We start from the raw sequence: 17,334 nt of genomic DNA on the forward strand, positions 1-17,334 counted from the left end.
AAAAGGATGCTCTATGCATGTGCCTTTGATGAGCTTGAGAAGAAACTCAGTTACAAGCAAGGAGGAAGGGGGACAGCTAAAACCTACTCCAGGGATATACTCAGGAAGGTATTGAGAGACAGGGAGGTGTCATGGGGTGAAGACACAGACTTTGGCCACTGCAAAATCGATGTTCAGACAGATAATAATTGACCCCGAGTGGCGCCTCTGTCACTGAGTTTAAAGAGCAAATTGCCTTGAATATTAATTCTTTTAAAGGAAATAAGAAGAAGAAGATGTTCGGATTTCACTGGGGAAATCAAAACTGGAATCAGAGTTGCTAAAAATCTCAACATAGAAAGGCAAAACAAAACCTCAGAACATTCCCAGAGTCTGAATATCCCAGTAAAGATTTAGATTAAAGATGGCAACCCACGAGATTTCTTATTTAATTAAGTCCTAAAATGGCATACATCATGAATTATATAAAATAGCAGAAATTTTCATTGCAGGGCTTTCTGCATCCCTTGCCAAAATCTGAACATTTAATGCTGAATTATAGAAAATGTAAGCTTTGAGGTTGAATTTGCATTCATTTTGAAGTTTGGCATTGTAACTCTTACTTATAGAGAACCCTAATTCTTTCAGGAGCACATTAAAACCCCAAGTCACAGATGATTTAAAAAAAAAAATCTTTCTAATTTTGGAACATCAATGCCTTCATTAACATATTCCTCTCCCAATCATTACATAAATGATAACATTTTTGGCTTTCAAAATTATATGTGGGGGGACTGGGGGTGTGGCTCAGCGGTAGAGCACTCACCTGGTGCGTGTAAGGCTCTGGGTTCGATTCTCAGCACCACATAAAAATAAATAAATAAAAATAAAGGCATTGTGTACAACTAAAAGAAATAAATATTAAAAAAAGTATATGTGGCTCAGTGGTAGAGTGCTCACCTAGCATGGGTGAGGTACTGGGTTCAATCCTCAGCACCACATTAAAAAGAAAATGAAATAGAGATATTGTGTGTCCACCTACATCTAAAAAATAAATATTTAAAATAAAATTATATTTTTTATGATTATGATGGTAACGACTCAGTTCTGGATAAAGTGCCACAAAACCAAAGCTTTATGTAAAGCACATTTCTGCATAGTTTTCTAGGCTTTCTCTCCATCATGCCCCCTCAACCTGATCCTAACATCAGCTTTTCTTTTCATACAAATCCACATCTCTTTCCATTGACATTCTTGTAAGCTAAGTTGTCAGGACCTGTGATCAAACATCCTCTTGGGTTTTTGTTGTGGATTTTGTTTGTTTGTTTGTTTGTTTGGCACTGGAGTTTGAATCCAGGGCCTTGTGCATGCTAAAAACATGCTCTACCACTGAGCTACACCCCCTAACCTCTCCTTTTATATTTTGGTATATCTCCATTCATGAAATAGCTCTCACTTTCCCCTCCAAATGCATACATTCATCTATATATAATCATCTGAGAATACACGTGGCAGGATCAAGTTACTCACTTTTTATTGACAAAATTAAATTAAGACATTTTGCAGCAATTGCTACAATTGATTCAACAAATGCTATTTTGAGGAATTTTTTAGCATATTATCTCTAATTTCTTTTCAAGAAGGAATTATTAGCTTCATTTTTCAGTTGAAGAAAACCCTCTTTCAGCTTCCTGGACTGTAAAATAGGAGTAATGTCACCTCTTAGTTGGCAGTACTCAAGGAATCAAGTAACCTGCTCAACGACATTCAGCCACCAATCAGTAGAGATCTAAAGGGAGGTGTCCCTATTCCTGAGCATATGCCCTTTGCAATGCCACGATGTCTTTCACTAACTGACAGCTAAAGAGACACTGCTGATTTATTTGGTGACTATAAACAAACATAATGAAATCTAAAACATTTACCACCTTTTATTTTGCCACAACTATAAAATATAATTATTTAGGATCATATTTTGTGTTCTTAGATGTTTTAGATTATCTTAATATTCTTTTTCTCCCCCAAACCCTGGGAATTACATACAAATAGAAAAGGCTTGGGCTTTGAAGTAAAAATAATCTCATATCTAATTCTTGCCCCACAATGTACTAGCTCTGCAGCCTCTGACTAGATCTCAACATGTCACCATTAATTGTCTTACCTTGAAAATGGAAATCACAATGTCTACATTCATAGGGAAATTAAGGATTAAATTAGATAAAAATTTGTGACTGGCCCTCATTCCATCAAGACTCTTCCACCTTGGGGTTCTACCATCAGCCTTTCACTGCATGCAAATCCAAATCTCTTTGCACTGTCACCTGTTGTCCAAACAGGCATATGTAATGGTAAGGGTTTAAAAAATGGAGCTATTATTACTAGCAAGTAGTGTAAATTAAGTCTGATAAACTGTTATAATCATTATTATTAACAGCACTGTTGGCATATGAAAGGTCTTACATACATCTGTATTTTTCTTCTAAGAGACCCTTGGAGAGAGACATCAATCCAATCTTCAGACTCTGCACTCTAATTTTTCCAGTCCGACCCCTGAAATTATAAAAACCTCAATATGTTAGATGCATTTAAAACGGTATGTTAATTATTCCTGAATATCTATTTTCTTGAGAGTAAACTACTAAAGAGTCAACTTTTCACTATGAACAATTAATATTAAACCGGTAACCTAAGTTCATGACATATCTTAACTGTGTTTGATTTAACTTTTCACACAACATATGAACTAAGAACAGATTAAAGCAAAATGAAAACAATAATTATAAAGCTAAAAAGATTTCATTTTTATAAATGCTTTGGATTAACATCTGGTAATGATAAATACAAGAATCAAAATAGAACACTAAAGCTACAGATAATATGCATGTGACAATATAGCAAGAAAGGGCCACTGATATATCTAAAAACAAATTTAAGAAAACTGACTAGAAAATTAACAACACACTGAGAACTTTGAACTTGCTGTCTTCATTTACTTTGGTTCTTTCAGTGCCATCTTTATAAATAACTATTGCAATTTTAATAGTCAATAATCTTAAACAGATAGGTGTGGAATCTGTGTTTGTGAAACAATCCAATTATAATTAATAGATTGCATTAACTAATCAAAGCTAAGAAATTATTTCACAGTATGCAGATAAGAAACCATTTCACTTTCACTTATAAGTTGATTAGAAGAAAAACATTATCTTTAAAACCAGAGAGTTGTCTTTATTTCCAAACTTATCAAAGAATGGCTAAGACATTCACCAAATGTTGGTCAAAGTATTAGATGTTGGGATGGGAAAAGAATCACCAAAGTTAATAAGTAACAATCATTCCAATGGAAAAATACACAGCCCAAAAAGAATTTTTTTTTTCTATATTTATTATTTCAGATTTGGGATCAATTTTCAGGTTTTTATTTTTGATTTTCTTAGGATATGTTTTCAATGTACAAGTGTAAGATACTTCAAACCTTAAAATAAATGTTTGCAGAATCATATGAATACTTAAGATTTACTAACTTTTGATATATTAAAAACATAAATATTTGTAATTTTAAGTAATCATATTTCCAAATTAAATTTAAATCTTGATTTTTCTTTTTTGCTTGTTTTGTTTTTTATTTATGTGGTACGGCGAATGGAACCTCAGGGCCTTGTGCATGCTAGACAATGCTCAACTACTGAGCTACAACTCTACCCCTTTTTATTTTTATTTTTTTAATTTTTGAAACAGAGTCTTACTAAGTTTCTCAGGCTGGCCTTAAATTCATGATCCTCCAGCCTCAGTCTCTTGAGCAGCTATAACTATAAGCATGTGCCACCATGCCTGCCTTTGTTGGTATTTTACTGGTAATTTCAGTTGATTTTTTTTTTCATTCTCAAATTGTACATATTCAAGTAAGTTTCTATATGTAAACCATGACACAAATCATAAAATAAATTATAAAAGAAAGCATGATTAGAGATTGGAGAAATGAATTTTTAAAGTAGTCTCTCAAAAGTCTAGGGGTTTATAATTCCATTGTCATATCCAATGAGTTTATTGAATCCTAATTATTTATATATATAACATTCAGAATTGACCTTTGAAATAATAAGTACTTAAATGTTTAAAAAAATATAGCCCTGTAGCAGAATTTCTAAATTAAAATACTCATTCCAACTTCTCACAATTAAAAAATATCACTTTCAAATTAATCTCTAAACCGAGCCATGCTATAAATTATGTTTCTACTTAACATTTTTAAGAGTTTCCTAATTATCACATGAAATACACAATGCCTGCTTTCTTCCTTTGTAAAACCAGAAAGTTTTTATTCTCTGACCACAGACAATAGACTCGCAGAAAGTAACAAAAGACTATAGAATGATCTCAGACTAGTACATGAATGTGGCTGAAGACAAAGCAATCCCTTAAGGGAAAAATAATCAAAATGATATGCATTTTAATGTGGCCTCCATGACATGATGAGAAAGGAACATCATCAGGAAGTCAAATGAAAATGCCAATCATTCATTCATTCTTCCACCATCAATGGTTAAGAAGGCTTACTCGGATCCCAGCATGTTCTATGTACTGCAGGGACCAAGATAAAAAACATTGAAGTCCTGATTCCTATCCATGATGGGCTCACACACTATTGAGGAAGGTAAGACAAGAAATAAGTAGAGAAAATAGGAGGCCAGCCTTTGCAAATGGAAGCGAAGAATCAAATACAACATCACTTCGGTTGACTAGTCATCAGTCTCATGACCTCGGATACAGAAAGTAAGTCTAAAATTAGGCAGAGACAATAGGACACAGCTGTACTATCTCAATTAGAAAAAAGTAGAGTACATTAGGAAAAGTCTGAGCAAGGGGAAGAGGCTGGGGTGGGATCACCAGATGCAAGATGGTTAGGGTGGGGAAGGAACTTGCATTGGGATTAACTGTTTGATTAGGTTATACTGGTTATATGGGGCCACAGGATAGATGGTTTTGAGGTCAAATAAGATATCCAAATTAAGAGACAATAGGGAGCCAATAAAATGTATGAATGAGTCATACAGCCCAATATTTAAGTATTTGGTTCCCCTTGATGGCTTTTTATAAGTAACTTCTGATTTACTTTAACTGGAAAGTTAAGTATCTTTAAAATTATATCCATACTGGAAAAGCAAGCGATGGAGGGAATGATTTGACACTACAACAAATGGGGCTAATACTCTCTGTAAAGAAAAAAATATTTGAACGAAGTGTTCCAGACTATTGCTTTAAATCATGATTTAAACGCTTTTGATTTCCATTAAATCTGGAAGGAAGATTGCTAAATTAAGACTTTTTAACCTGGGAAGATGAAGACTGAGTAAGACTGAATTCATAAATGGAATCAATTTTATCTTTATGGCTGATAAAGTCCTTTTTACATATATTAGTACATTTACCCTTCACCGTCACCTTTTATGGGATAAGCTGAGCAGATATTTTTATCTCAATTTTTCATGTGAGAAACTGAGATGCCAAAGTTAAGTGGCTGCCAAATCACATAGCAACCAAAACCAACTCTGAATTTTTTTTTCTTGTCATCTACAACAGATGAACATGGATTTTGTTTTCTCATAAAATTCAGAATATTAGGAGGAGTTTGGTACACTTTAAAACTTGAAAGAGACAGTTTACTTGAAATTATTTATAAAGTACTTTTTTTCCTAGATACTATAAGATGGTAAGAATAATCAATTGATTACCAAAACTATCTGAATATTAGATCCATAGTTATCATTAAATCTGTAATAAGTGGCTGTGGATAAATGGTCTCCTATCAGTTTTTCAATCAGTAAAATAAAGATGGCAGACTCTAAGATCCTCAAAGTCCTTCTTCTTAAGAGAAATCTATGATCTATACTATATTTATACCACTTATTATTTCAAGAGGTAGTTGAAGCTGAAAATGTCTTTTTTGCTTTCATGATACATCACAAAATAAGCCAGTCAAAAATATATGGTCAATAGTTTATATCTGGAATGTCCCCCAAAGGCCCATGTATTAGAGACTTGGGCCCCAGTGGGGTACTATCGTGAAGTGGTGGAAATTTTCAGCTGGGCCTACTGGGAGATCTCGTGGTCATTGGGTACATGGCTTTACAAGGGATTGTAGGACCTGGTCTCTTCCTCTTTCTCTCTCTCTGTCTTCCTTGCCATGAGGTGAGTGATTTTGCTCTGCCATATATTACCAGCATGATCTGATACCTTGCTCAAAGCAATGGGGCCAACTGATTATATATTGAAGCCTTTTAAAACTGTAAGTCCCAATGAACGTTTTTTTAATGTATAAATCGGTTATTTTAATTATCTGTTACAACGATGGGAAGCTGACTACTACAATGAACAAATATCAAAGTCGCTGAATAAAAGTATCATTTCTATGGTTCATGGACTTCTAATGGATCATAGATTCCATCATATTTCTTTAAAAGAACTATAACTTGAAAAAAGTTAATAACTATTATGTATGTAAATGAGTAAATCAAAGTTAATTGAGAAACTTGGGCAATTAATTCCACACATATGAGATTAACATCAAAAAAGTAACTGCTCTTTTCCTCAGATTAATCCATGATACTCCTCTCCAAGAGAGAAAGCTAGACTAAATGGACACCATCTGACTCCATCTTTCTTTGGCATGGAAGGGAAATAAGTCCTGCAAACATTTTTTTCTGTTGAAAATGAAAAATGAGAAATTGCAAGACACTATCCTAAATAAAAAGTAGCACTTTAGTATAGTATTTCCATGTGTCCACATTTGATGGTGGGAGGTGGAATTAAGCTAACATTTAACTCCCTAGAATATGAATCACAACATTTCACATGCTGGTTCCTACCCAGATAAGTGGCACTATTCCCTTGGGCTGTCCAGTGAAAATAGCACACGTGTGGGTTGAACTGAACTGTGTTCCTCTACATTCATATGCTTAAGTCCAATCTCCCAGTATCTCAGCAGGTGACTGTACTTGGAGATAGGGTCTTTAAATGATTAAGTAACTTAAAATGAGGTCATTAGGGTGGGTCCTGAATTCCTGTGCCTGGTATCCTTACAGGAAGAGGAGATGAGCAGATAGCACAGAAGAAAGACCAAGTGTGGACACAGAGAGGACAACCATTGACAAACCAAAAAGAGAGGTCTAGGAATAGGTGGGGAAACCATGCTGTCTCTTTGATCTCAGATTTCTAGCCTCTAGAACTGGGAGGAAATAAACTTTGCCATTTAAGCTGCCCAGTCCATCCCACTTAGTTATGGAAGCCCTAGAAATCTAATAAAGTGGGGTCAGGTGCTGTATGGACTGTGTGTTCCTCAATGCTACAGAAGCACGCTCCCTGCCCACTCCTGTGTATGAGTCCTGGGGGTTAGGTCAGCTTTGCCTTTTGGTTCTTTCTTCTCCTTTGTGTTTTCTGTAAAACAAACTTTTCTCTATCTGAGAAAAACAAAAAAAAGAAAACTAATGTAGCATGTCAGAGACACAGATAATGCTGCAGGAAAATTTCAATTTCTTCTCTGGTTCTTCCTTAGAATGTGAAAGACATACACTACAACCATACCCCATAGGGCTAAATGAAGTTCCTCAGTATTTTGCGAATTTAGGATTGTTCCTGGGACGTAAAATTAAGTATAAGCATGTGCAGTTAAAACATCTAATTGACCAGCTATTTCAGTGAATTTACTATAAAAAAATGTCTCTTGAGGATTTTTTAAAAAAAAAATTGATGAGCAAATTAAGGATGGTTAATTAAAATTAAAATTAAGGATGGTTAATGGGAATATTTTACTCTAGGAGAATAAAAATTTGCATTAAAATGAAAAGTATTCATAGACCTCAGACAGGGATGTAGTAAATCCCATATTCATTATGGTAACTGAGACTCATGTGTCAGTGAGTTTCTTAAGAGCCCTTAAGCACACAATGGATATTTTATTATTTAAAAAAAAGACTTTATAATATTTGTGAATGCTGAAAGATAAAAAAAATTTTCTAAAAAATAAAAATTTAAATAAATCATTTATAAACCTCTGTCACCATCACTTATTTCTTACACAGAATCAATCAGCTGCTAAATAAGTAGGGTAATGAACTATAATCTATCTTCTTTCTAAACAAAAGCTGACGAACACAAATTTTCCTACAGCTAGTTAAGAGACAATAACTTTTAGATTCCAAGACAGGCAACAGTCCTAATTTTCCTGTTTCATCTTTGCATATTTTAACCCCCTACCAGAAGAATGAATAATTCCTAGTGTTTCAGAAATGTCAGCCCACAGCAAGTCTTTCTAGAACTGATTAGCTCACAAATTCATTGCCATAATCACAAGGGCCAAATTAATGGCAGATGAGTTATGCTGGAAGTTGAGAGTGCTCTTTATGTAACAGTGAGCACCAAATTAAATTACAGATAGAGTCCTGTAGAATACATTATTTAAAACACCGTATATACACATAACCACCCCGGCAATAAATAAGCTAATATCAAAAGACAATTTAAATCGCGTTCATTGCCATTCAAATTGCTCTTAAGATGTCACACTAAGACTGAAGAACAGATTATTATGAGCTCATAAATTATTCTAGCTCATAACAATAATACAAGATTTTTTCTTTTTTAAAAAGGAAATAATATAAGACATTAAAGAAGGAGGAGAAGGAAATCAGACTTGGTTACCTTTGATTTCTCTAGCTTCTTGACAAAGAATACTACAGATTTGACAGCCTTTGTAAACTGAAGCAAAATCTTCAAATAGTAGTTGCATATTCCTTTTCATCTATTGTTTGCTAAGAGTTCAGTGATTTGGAAAGATATTTATTTTCAACATCTAAAATAAATATTTCCACTGAAATGAATACTATGAAAGTACTTTGTAAAAAAAAATGCATGCTTTTAAAAATATCTTTAAATATTAGATGCATTCTGTTATCAACATATTTAATCCAATGATTGTAATTTAATGAAAAAATAGAAACTCACGTGTCATACACATTGAGCAACCAGTTGAGACACATATCCACACAGAGTGGCACATTGACCAGGTCCTTGTGCATTTGTTCAAGTCCATCGTAAGTTGTCGTCAGACAGTTGATGACATCTGGAACGCTGAGGAGCTGATCATTTTGGTTCAGCTTGTGCTGTTTGAAAACTTCATTTGTTGTATTCAACTCTAAGAGATCCACTAATCAGGTGAGAAAAAGGATTATGTTTGGTCACTGCACATGACAACACTGATCCAAAAGCATTTCTAGTCTCAAATACTTAGCTAGACTCTTCCATTTAAGAATTGATCCACATTTTTTTTAATCCATTCATCTATTAAAGGGCATCTAGGTTGGTTCCACAGTGTAGCTATTGTGAATTGTGCTGCTATAAACATTGATGTGGTTGTGTGCCTATAGTATGCTGTTTTTAAGTCCTTTGGGTATAGACCAAGGAGAGGGATAGCTGGGTCAAATGGTGGTTCCATTCCCAATTTTCCAAGGAATCTCTATAGTGCTTTCCATATTACCTGCACTAATTTGCAGTCTCACCAGTGATGTATGAGTGTACCTGTTTCCCACATTCTCGCCAACACTTATTGTTGTTTGTATTCATAATGGAATATTACTCAGCAATAAAAGAGAATGAAATCATGGCATTTGCAGGTGAATCTATAGAGTTAAAGAAGATAATGCTAAGTGAAGTTAGCCAATCCCAAAAAAACAAATGCCGGATGTTTTCTCTGATATAAGGAGGCTGATTCATAGTGGGGTAGGGAGGAGGCACATGGGAGGAATAGACAAACTCTAGATAGGGCAGTGGGTGGGGGAGGGAGTGGGCATGGTGTTAGAAATGATGGTGGAATGTGATGGACATCATTATCCAAAGTACATATATGAAGACACGAATTGGTGTGAATATACTTTGTATACAACCAGAGATATGAAAAATTGTGCTCTACATGTGTAATTAAGAATTGTAATGCATTCTGCTGTCATATATAAATAAAATTAATATATAAATATAAAAATATAAATTAAAAAATTAATAAAAAGAATTGATCCTGTTAAGTCAATTTTGATTTTTAAAGAAATAATAGCAATTCTGTTCTTTGACTTTTAAAAGTTGACTTTTAAACTGACATTAAGAACAAAAATTATAGACATTAATACACATGGGGTACAATGTGACATTTTGATATGTGAATACATTTTGTGATGCTTAAATCAGGTTAAACGTACCTATTTCCTCAAATATGGATAACTTCTTAATGGTGAAACATTCAAGATCCTTCTAGCTTTTCAAAAATGTACAGTACATTATTACCATCTATAATCACCCTACTATGCAACAGCATCCCAGAACTTCTTGCTCTTATCTAACTATTGGTTGGTACCCACTGTTCAACTACTCTATATAACTTCCAGACTAATGGGGTCCTTGAAAAGAGTATTTTGTTTTATTTTATTTTTTATTAAATTATTTATTTATTCAAATTTGTTATATATGAGGCAGAATGCAATTCATTTCACATTACACATATAGAGCACAATTTTTCAAGTCAAAAAGATATTTTAACACATATATAATGACATACGGAGTCCATTGGTGAGGCTCAGGTAAAAAGCAGGTTCTGTAGGAATACAATCATTCTCCAATGCCTCCTGAATCAAGCCTGATCAATGGGCTGACACAGTCTGGCCCCAATCTAGCTTACTTCCCATGAGGCTCTGGCACCTTGGCAACCTGTAGCCAAGGAAGATTTGCAGAGGTTCTCAGGAGGACACTGTTCTTCACATATCTATTTGCTCTTATCCTTACCCTTCAAGTATAAAACATCTACAGTGGGCAAGGCCAGTGCTAGAGAGAGTCTAGAGTACACACAGAGCCCCTGAAACCCAAAGCCTTCCTGATAACTTTATGAAAAGGACAAAAGTACCCTAAGAGAAGAATACATGACCCTCTCAGAGAGCTAGTGCAGGATGAGTATCCCTTTGCAGAAATGCTTGTAACCAAAAGTATTTTGGATTTTTTATTTTCTTTTGTTTTGAATATTATAATATTTGCATATACATAATGAAATATCAAATCTAAATACAAAATTTACTTGGTTCATATAGACTTTGAATAAATAGACGGCAGGTAACTTTATATAATTGATGTGAACATACTTTATATACAGAGATATGAAAAATTGTGCTCTATATGTGTAATAAGGATTGTAATGCATTCCACTGTTGTCATGTATTTAAAAAATAATAAAATCAATTAAAAATGTATAAGACTTTTAGAGCACTAGCATTTTGATTGTGACATATCACAAAAGGTCAGGCATGGAATTTTTCCACTTGTGTCATCATGTGGGTGCTCAAAGAGTTTCAGATTTTGGATTTCAGGTCTGGGATAAAGGATGCTTCATAGGAAGACAACTGAAAAATCCCAATGAGGTGGGATTTGAAATGGGCTGTGTAAATGAGACAATATTCAAGAGAACCATGGGAAGCAAGCAAAGAGTTCCAGAGGGTAGAATCGCTTGAGAACAGAAAAGAACTCAAGCAAGTCTAGGAGGTCCTAAGGAATGGCATGCACATGTCACTTACACAGGGGTGCATGTGGTCACCATGAAGGGGACATGCAGAGCTCCAGGACAGTCACATGCTGCCCACAAAAGCCAAGTGGAGGGGCTCAGACAAAGATGAAATCTTCTCCATTTTGAAAATAGACTTTGAGTTATTCATTGCATGTTATTGAGTTATAGAAAATGACCCTTCCAAATTTAAACATAAGGGCATAAGACATTACAGAACCCATATTAATTTAAAATCTTCTCGTGGAAATTACTGTTCTCTAAAATTTATCTACTATCTCCACCTTTCACTTTTGAGAATTAAAAAAAAAACATAATATCAGTGGAACTTTTCAAAAAACATATAACCAACCACTTCCTCTTCGCCTGATGCGAAAACTGTTTCCTCAAAACCTATGGCATATTTTGACAGTTAACCAAAATGAGCAAATAGCTTCCCTGTGTTTACCTATTTCTAACTATTGAATAACCGTTAATTTAGATTTTTAAAGACATTTATGAAATGTGTCAATGTTAGCTGATTAGACACCATAGAATTATGTGTTTTTTAAATGTATCTGCAATGAAAAAGAATTACTTTAAAACTATAGAGACTACAACAATTTCTGAAACAACTCAATGGGAAGAACTTTCTTTTTTTTTTAAAGACAGACTCTAACATAAAACATACATGTCGGGACCACAGGCCAATACTTTCCTTTAGGCTTCACATGTATCATTGGTAAAATGATTATAAGAATAATCTGTATGAGCTTCACATGAGTTAGAGATGGTGCCAGAAAAAAAATCTAAGAACCATCTGGAATTTTTATTATCAGTTTTACCTCATTTCTTGGCACTTCAGATTGTTTTCAATTAGAAACCTCTGGCTAGCAGTAGCAAAATTCATATCTCCAAGATGCCTGACAAAGAAAATGCTTAATAAAGGACAGTAGCTACAGATCTGCAATTCCCCACAGATACAAAGAAATACATTCAAATGCTGCCAAAGCGGTCTAAGTTTTCAGAATTCCAATACTAATTATGCCAGCAACAGGCCATTGCTGTTGGACCCCCACATGGCATAAAGTGACAACAGACCAGATTTCAAAAAGACCATTTCCTGAATCAAACTGTCCTTCACTTCTTTAGAAAAGGCTCCCTTGTTATGCACTCTGCAGCTGTGACAGTAATTTGCCACATCCCACAGACCATCATGTCTTCAATTTTCAGTGATTTACTCTGACACTTTGCCTCAGTGCCTAAGCCAAGCATACATCTTCCTGAAGAGTGTCACATTTAGGTGCCTTTAAAGAACTGACTACATTTAAATCACAGAAAATTATGATTTTCTCTTTTCAAAGGGAGACAAATGACAGCCCAGTCATGCGGTAAATGAAACAAACAGCAGAATCATTTTCTAACCAACTTTCACACTTTTTCTTTAATCCCACACATGGGGCACAGGGGATCAAGTAGAAATGCATCTTTATTCTGTTCTGCCAGAAAACACCCGACCTTGGGCTTCTCTGGCTTTTCTTTAGGTCTGAAGTGGTTTGCCTGTTCCTTCTTAGCACTTTCCTATGTCCATTTCCCAAGCAAAACAGAAATATAGCTGGTGCTCAAGGTTTCACACTTGGCCTTCAATGTTCTAAGCCTCCTGCCCTCGGTCACTTTATGACTTCAGTAAGACTTTTATCCAGATGAATCCTGTTTCCCTTTTCTTCTTATCTCCCGCCTGAACACCAGACCCACGTTCCTGTTGCTGGGTCTCCTACTAGAGCCTACCATTCTTTTTTAGGAATCTTTACCTTGCTATGTTCCAAATAAAGGTCCTGTCTTCCTACACTGAAATCTAGGCTGCAAATCTTGAGATTTCCTTTTTTTTTTCCAATTTGCTTCAAGTTTTATTATATATAAATATCTAATAACAGGCATAATGATGGGAAAATAAGGAATTTATAGGCATTCAAATCTTTTTACAATTCTGATTTGCAGAAAATTCAGTTACTATAATTGAGTTAAGCAACATCAGCTTACCAACAGTACTACCCAAATTTCTTTCTTTCTTTTTTTTTTTTTTTTTTAACCTGGATGGCAGCATTAGAACTTTATTTTCTTCCAAATGAGATCAATTAATTTCTTGAACCTGCATTCTGTCTGGAGGCAGAAAATGGCAATCATTACAGTAGAGACAAAGAGCTCAAAACAGTTTAAAACCAAGCTGTGTGCCTGGGCTCAGTAGCCCACTGATGAGAAATATCTGCAGTTGTCACATGATGGCAGCCTGGCAAAAACCAAGGTCAAACTGGGTGCTTTGCCTATTTCCAGGACAGTAATCTGCATCCAAGTCATTGTAAAAAAAAAACCTGCAAAGGCAGTGCCCAGGTGTTAATTCTTTTTTTTTTTTTTAAAGGTACACTCATACACTGCTGGTGGGACTGCAAATTGGTACAGCCAATTTGGAAAGCTGGGAATGGAACCACCATTTGACCCAGCTATTCCTCTTCTCAGACTATACCCAAAGACCTAAAAACAGCATACTACAGGGACATAGCCACATCAATGTTTACAGCAGCACAATTCACAATAGCTAGACTGTGGAGCCAACCTAGATGCCCTTCAATGGATGAATGGATAAAAAAAAAAAAAAAATGTGGCATACATACACAATGGAATATTACTCACCACTAAAAAATAATAAGATCATGGCAAATTTATAGGGAAATGGATGGCATTAGAGCAGATTATGCTAAGTGAAGTTAGGCAATCCCCCAAAAAACAAATGCCAAATGTCTTCTTTGATATGGGGCGGGGGGGTGACTCAAAATGGGTAAGAGAGGAAGAGCATGGGAAGAAGATTACTTCTACATAGGGAAGAGGGGTGGGAGGGAAAGGGAGGGAGAAAGGGAATTGCATGGATGGTGGAAGGAGACCTCACTGTTATACAAAATATATGTATGAAGATACGAGGAAAAAAAAAGAGCAGCACTACCTTAGATCAGGTACAGACAAGTGATGGGAGGGGAGGGGTTGGGGAGATAGGAAGGATAGTAGAATGCAACAGACATTATTATTACTGTGTGTATATATGTGACTGCATGACCAATGTGATTCTGCAACCTGTATACTCAGAAAAATGGGATATTGTATCCCATGTGATTCAAATCTTGAGATTTCTTTCTTCCCTCCCACTAACACCAGCCAGCTCAGCCTTGATCAGCATTCTCGCAAACCATCTACTCATCCTCTGTTCCTTCTGCCCTTCTATCTGTTTTAAATATTCTCTAATGCATACTTTCTCCTCTTGGCCCTATCTCCAAATTCACACAGGAGTCGGTTGTACAAAAAAGTATCTGAACATTAACTATGACACTATGGGAACTAGAGGAACAAAACGCTAAAGAATCAATAAACATTTCAGGAAAGAAATGACCTCTAAACGGACTGACACTGAATTAAAGGACATTTCTGGATACTGGGCAAATGGCTAAGCTATTCCATTCGGACCCCATTGCTTGATGATTTATGATCCATAAACCTTCTGCTTTCTTATGCACAGAACTACCTCCCTTTTTATTCCTGGTTACTAGCCACACACCTAAATCCTGTGTATATTTCTCAAGAAAAAATGAGCTTCATGATAAAAGGAACTGGTTCCCTCCTCAACACTTCCCTTTGCTTCTCCACTATCCTTTGTTCCTAAAAAGCCCTTACATCACAATACAATATATATTCTTTATACACACACACACACAGGTAGTACATGTGTGGTTTGAAGAAAACTCACAGGAGTACCAATTAAACCATGTCACAACTAAAGAAATAGAAAATTACCAACATCATCGAAGCTTCTCATAAATCCTCTCTAATTATGCCCCCTTAAAATGACAGGGTTACCTTTAACCTTTCTATTTCACTTTTAGTTCTTTAAAGTTTATATGTGTCACTGAACTGTACAACATTTAGTTCTTCATGGTTTTGAACGATATACAAATAAAACTGAACTGTACAAATTTCTTCTGCCATTTGATTTTTTCATCCCACTTTATAGATCCAACATTCACTATGCTGATGTGAATTGCTAGTTCATTGATTTTTGCTGCTCGGTTATATCACATTTATGAATATGTCAAGATTAAACAAATTTTACTATTAAAAATGCTACTATAAATCTTGTACACATCTCTGGTGCAGTCCTATATAACCTTCAAACTCAAATCATTCACTTAATATGTCCTGAGTGACCTGTACTCTGCACCAGAAATTATATGAAGCCCTAAGTAGAGAAGAACATAGACTCATCCCTCTCGTAAAAGCTTAATTCATTTGGAGAGACAGATAACAAATAAGTACCTAGATATAATATTAACAATTACGACCCTTTGCCTTAGTGCCTGAGTCAAACCCATGACAAGTATCATGTAAGGAAAGAAGAGATTCCATGAGATGTCACAGCAGGAGTAAGCTGCTTCAGGGAGAAGCTGCAGAGAGCCAAATTAAAATACAGATGGCAGCCAAATTGAGACCCAAAGGAAGAGAACACAGTAGCCATGGGACGAATACAGGCTCGAAGTGCTAGGACAAGAGCATTTCAGGAGGAGCAGATACCAAGTCTACCATTTCAGTAAGCAAAGTAAGAAATGGTGAGAGTCCACAGGGGAGCAAAGTGTAGGAGATGGACATAGAGACAGGCCAGGCGAAGGCCATTCCCCTCTAAGGGCAATAGACATCTGCTTACAGGGGCACTGAGCCTACATGGAACATTCTCAGATGAATTTGAGTTCTTTAACCCTGAGAAGCCAGTCTCCACCTTGTTTCATCTATACGATCTTGGAGTCCTAAACATGAGTGACTAATGGCAGAACAGCCACAGAGTGCTCCCTTATTAAGGCATTACACCGGGGGTGGATCTGCACAGCATGAGAGCTGACCCTGACCAACAGCAGTTCTGAACCCTTGGACCACGACTCTATCACATGAGGCAGGCATATGTTGCTCAGGTGAGAAACTGTCATTACAGGCAATCATAAAGCACTAGGGAAATCAGAGGCAGGTGGGATTTGCTTGTAAATGTTTCCGAAAGAGGTAAATTTTTAACAGAATTTGGGAGGAATAAAGGGTTACAGACCATTGCCGCGGAGTGGTCAGAACATATTGAGTAAACAGAGAAGATGGGAGAGGAAGGAGCCGATTAATCATAAACAGACCCCGACTGGAGCCCAGAGGAGGCCAAAGGCAATGGCAAAGAAGACTCAGTGGCTTCCTTGTGTAAGAGATGGACATAGAGACAGGCGAGGCTGTCCCCTGGATACTCAAGACCCCACACTACCCAGCACTCCCCTGTGCACTACAAAATGACCTTTAGTGTAGAAGTTGGAGCAGTCTCTCTTCTGTTCCTTTCAGGCTTAAAAATGAGCTGAAAGAGGGAGCTTTTCTTCAGAAAAGAATCAACAGAAACAAACACCAAACACATTAACATGCTTATCCACCCAGAAGTATTACCAAAAAACTGGGACCCATGTTCATAATGATACAAAGTGGGCTTCTGTCTGCGGAGATTGTGGCTGAGTCATTTGTCCTCATTTCATAGCTCATCAGGCCTGAGAAGCCCTTCTAGACCTGTCAGCTGGGTAGTGGACACGCAACTGACCCTTTTTCAAAACTGCTGTCACTGCAGACTCGCTGAGTGGACTGAACGCCCTTTCTGTGTGTTCATAATCTACTTCTATTCTCTTCTCACTTGACATACAGGGCCCTACTGGAGCATCCTGGCTCCCATTTTT

At 36.0% G+C, this 17,334-nt stretch overlaps 1 protein-coding gene across 5 annotated transcripts in view; it reads right to left on the reverse strand.

Moving 5' to 3' along the window:
* The window catches only part of Utrn (utrophin), a 515,075-nt gene that overhangs the window by 54,813 nt on the left and 442,928 nt on the right, over nt 1–17,334 (reverse strand). For all 5 annotated transcript variants that reach the window (XM_071612949.1, XM_071612948.1, XM_071612950.1 and 2 more), the window contains 2 exons: nt 8,980–9,181; nt 2,444–2,529 (listed from right to left, as the gene is read on the reverse strand). In XM_071612949.1, the coding sequence (XP_071469050.1) occupies nt 2,444–2,529; nt 8,980–9,181 (288 nt within the window). The remainder of the gene's footprint in view (nt 1–2,443; nt 2,530–8,979; nt 9,182–17,334) is intronic.

Source organism: Marmota flaviventris, chromosome 6 (genome assembly GCF_047511675.1).
Source record: "Marmota flaviventris isolate mMarFla1 chromosome 6, mMarFla1.hap1, whole genome shotgun sequence".
Classification (NCBI taxonomy): domain Eukaryota; kingdom Metazoa; phylum Chordata; class Mammalia; order Rodentia; family Sciuridae; genus Marmota; species Marmota flaviventris.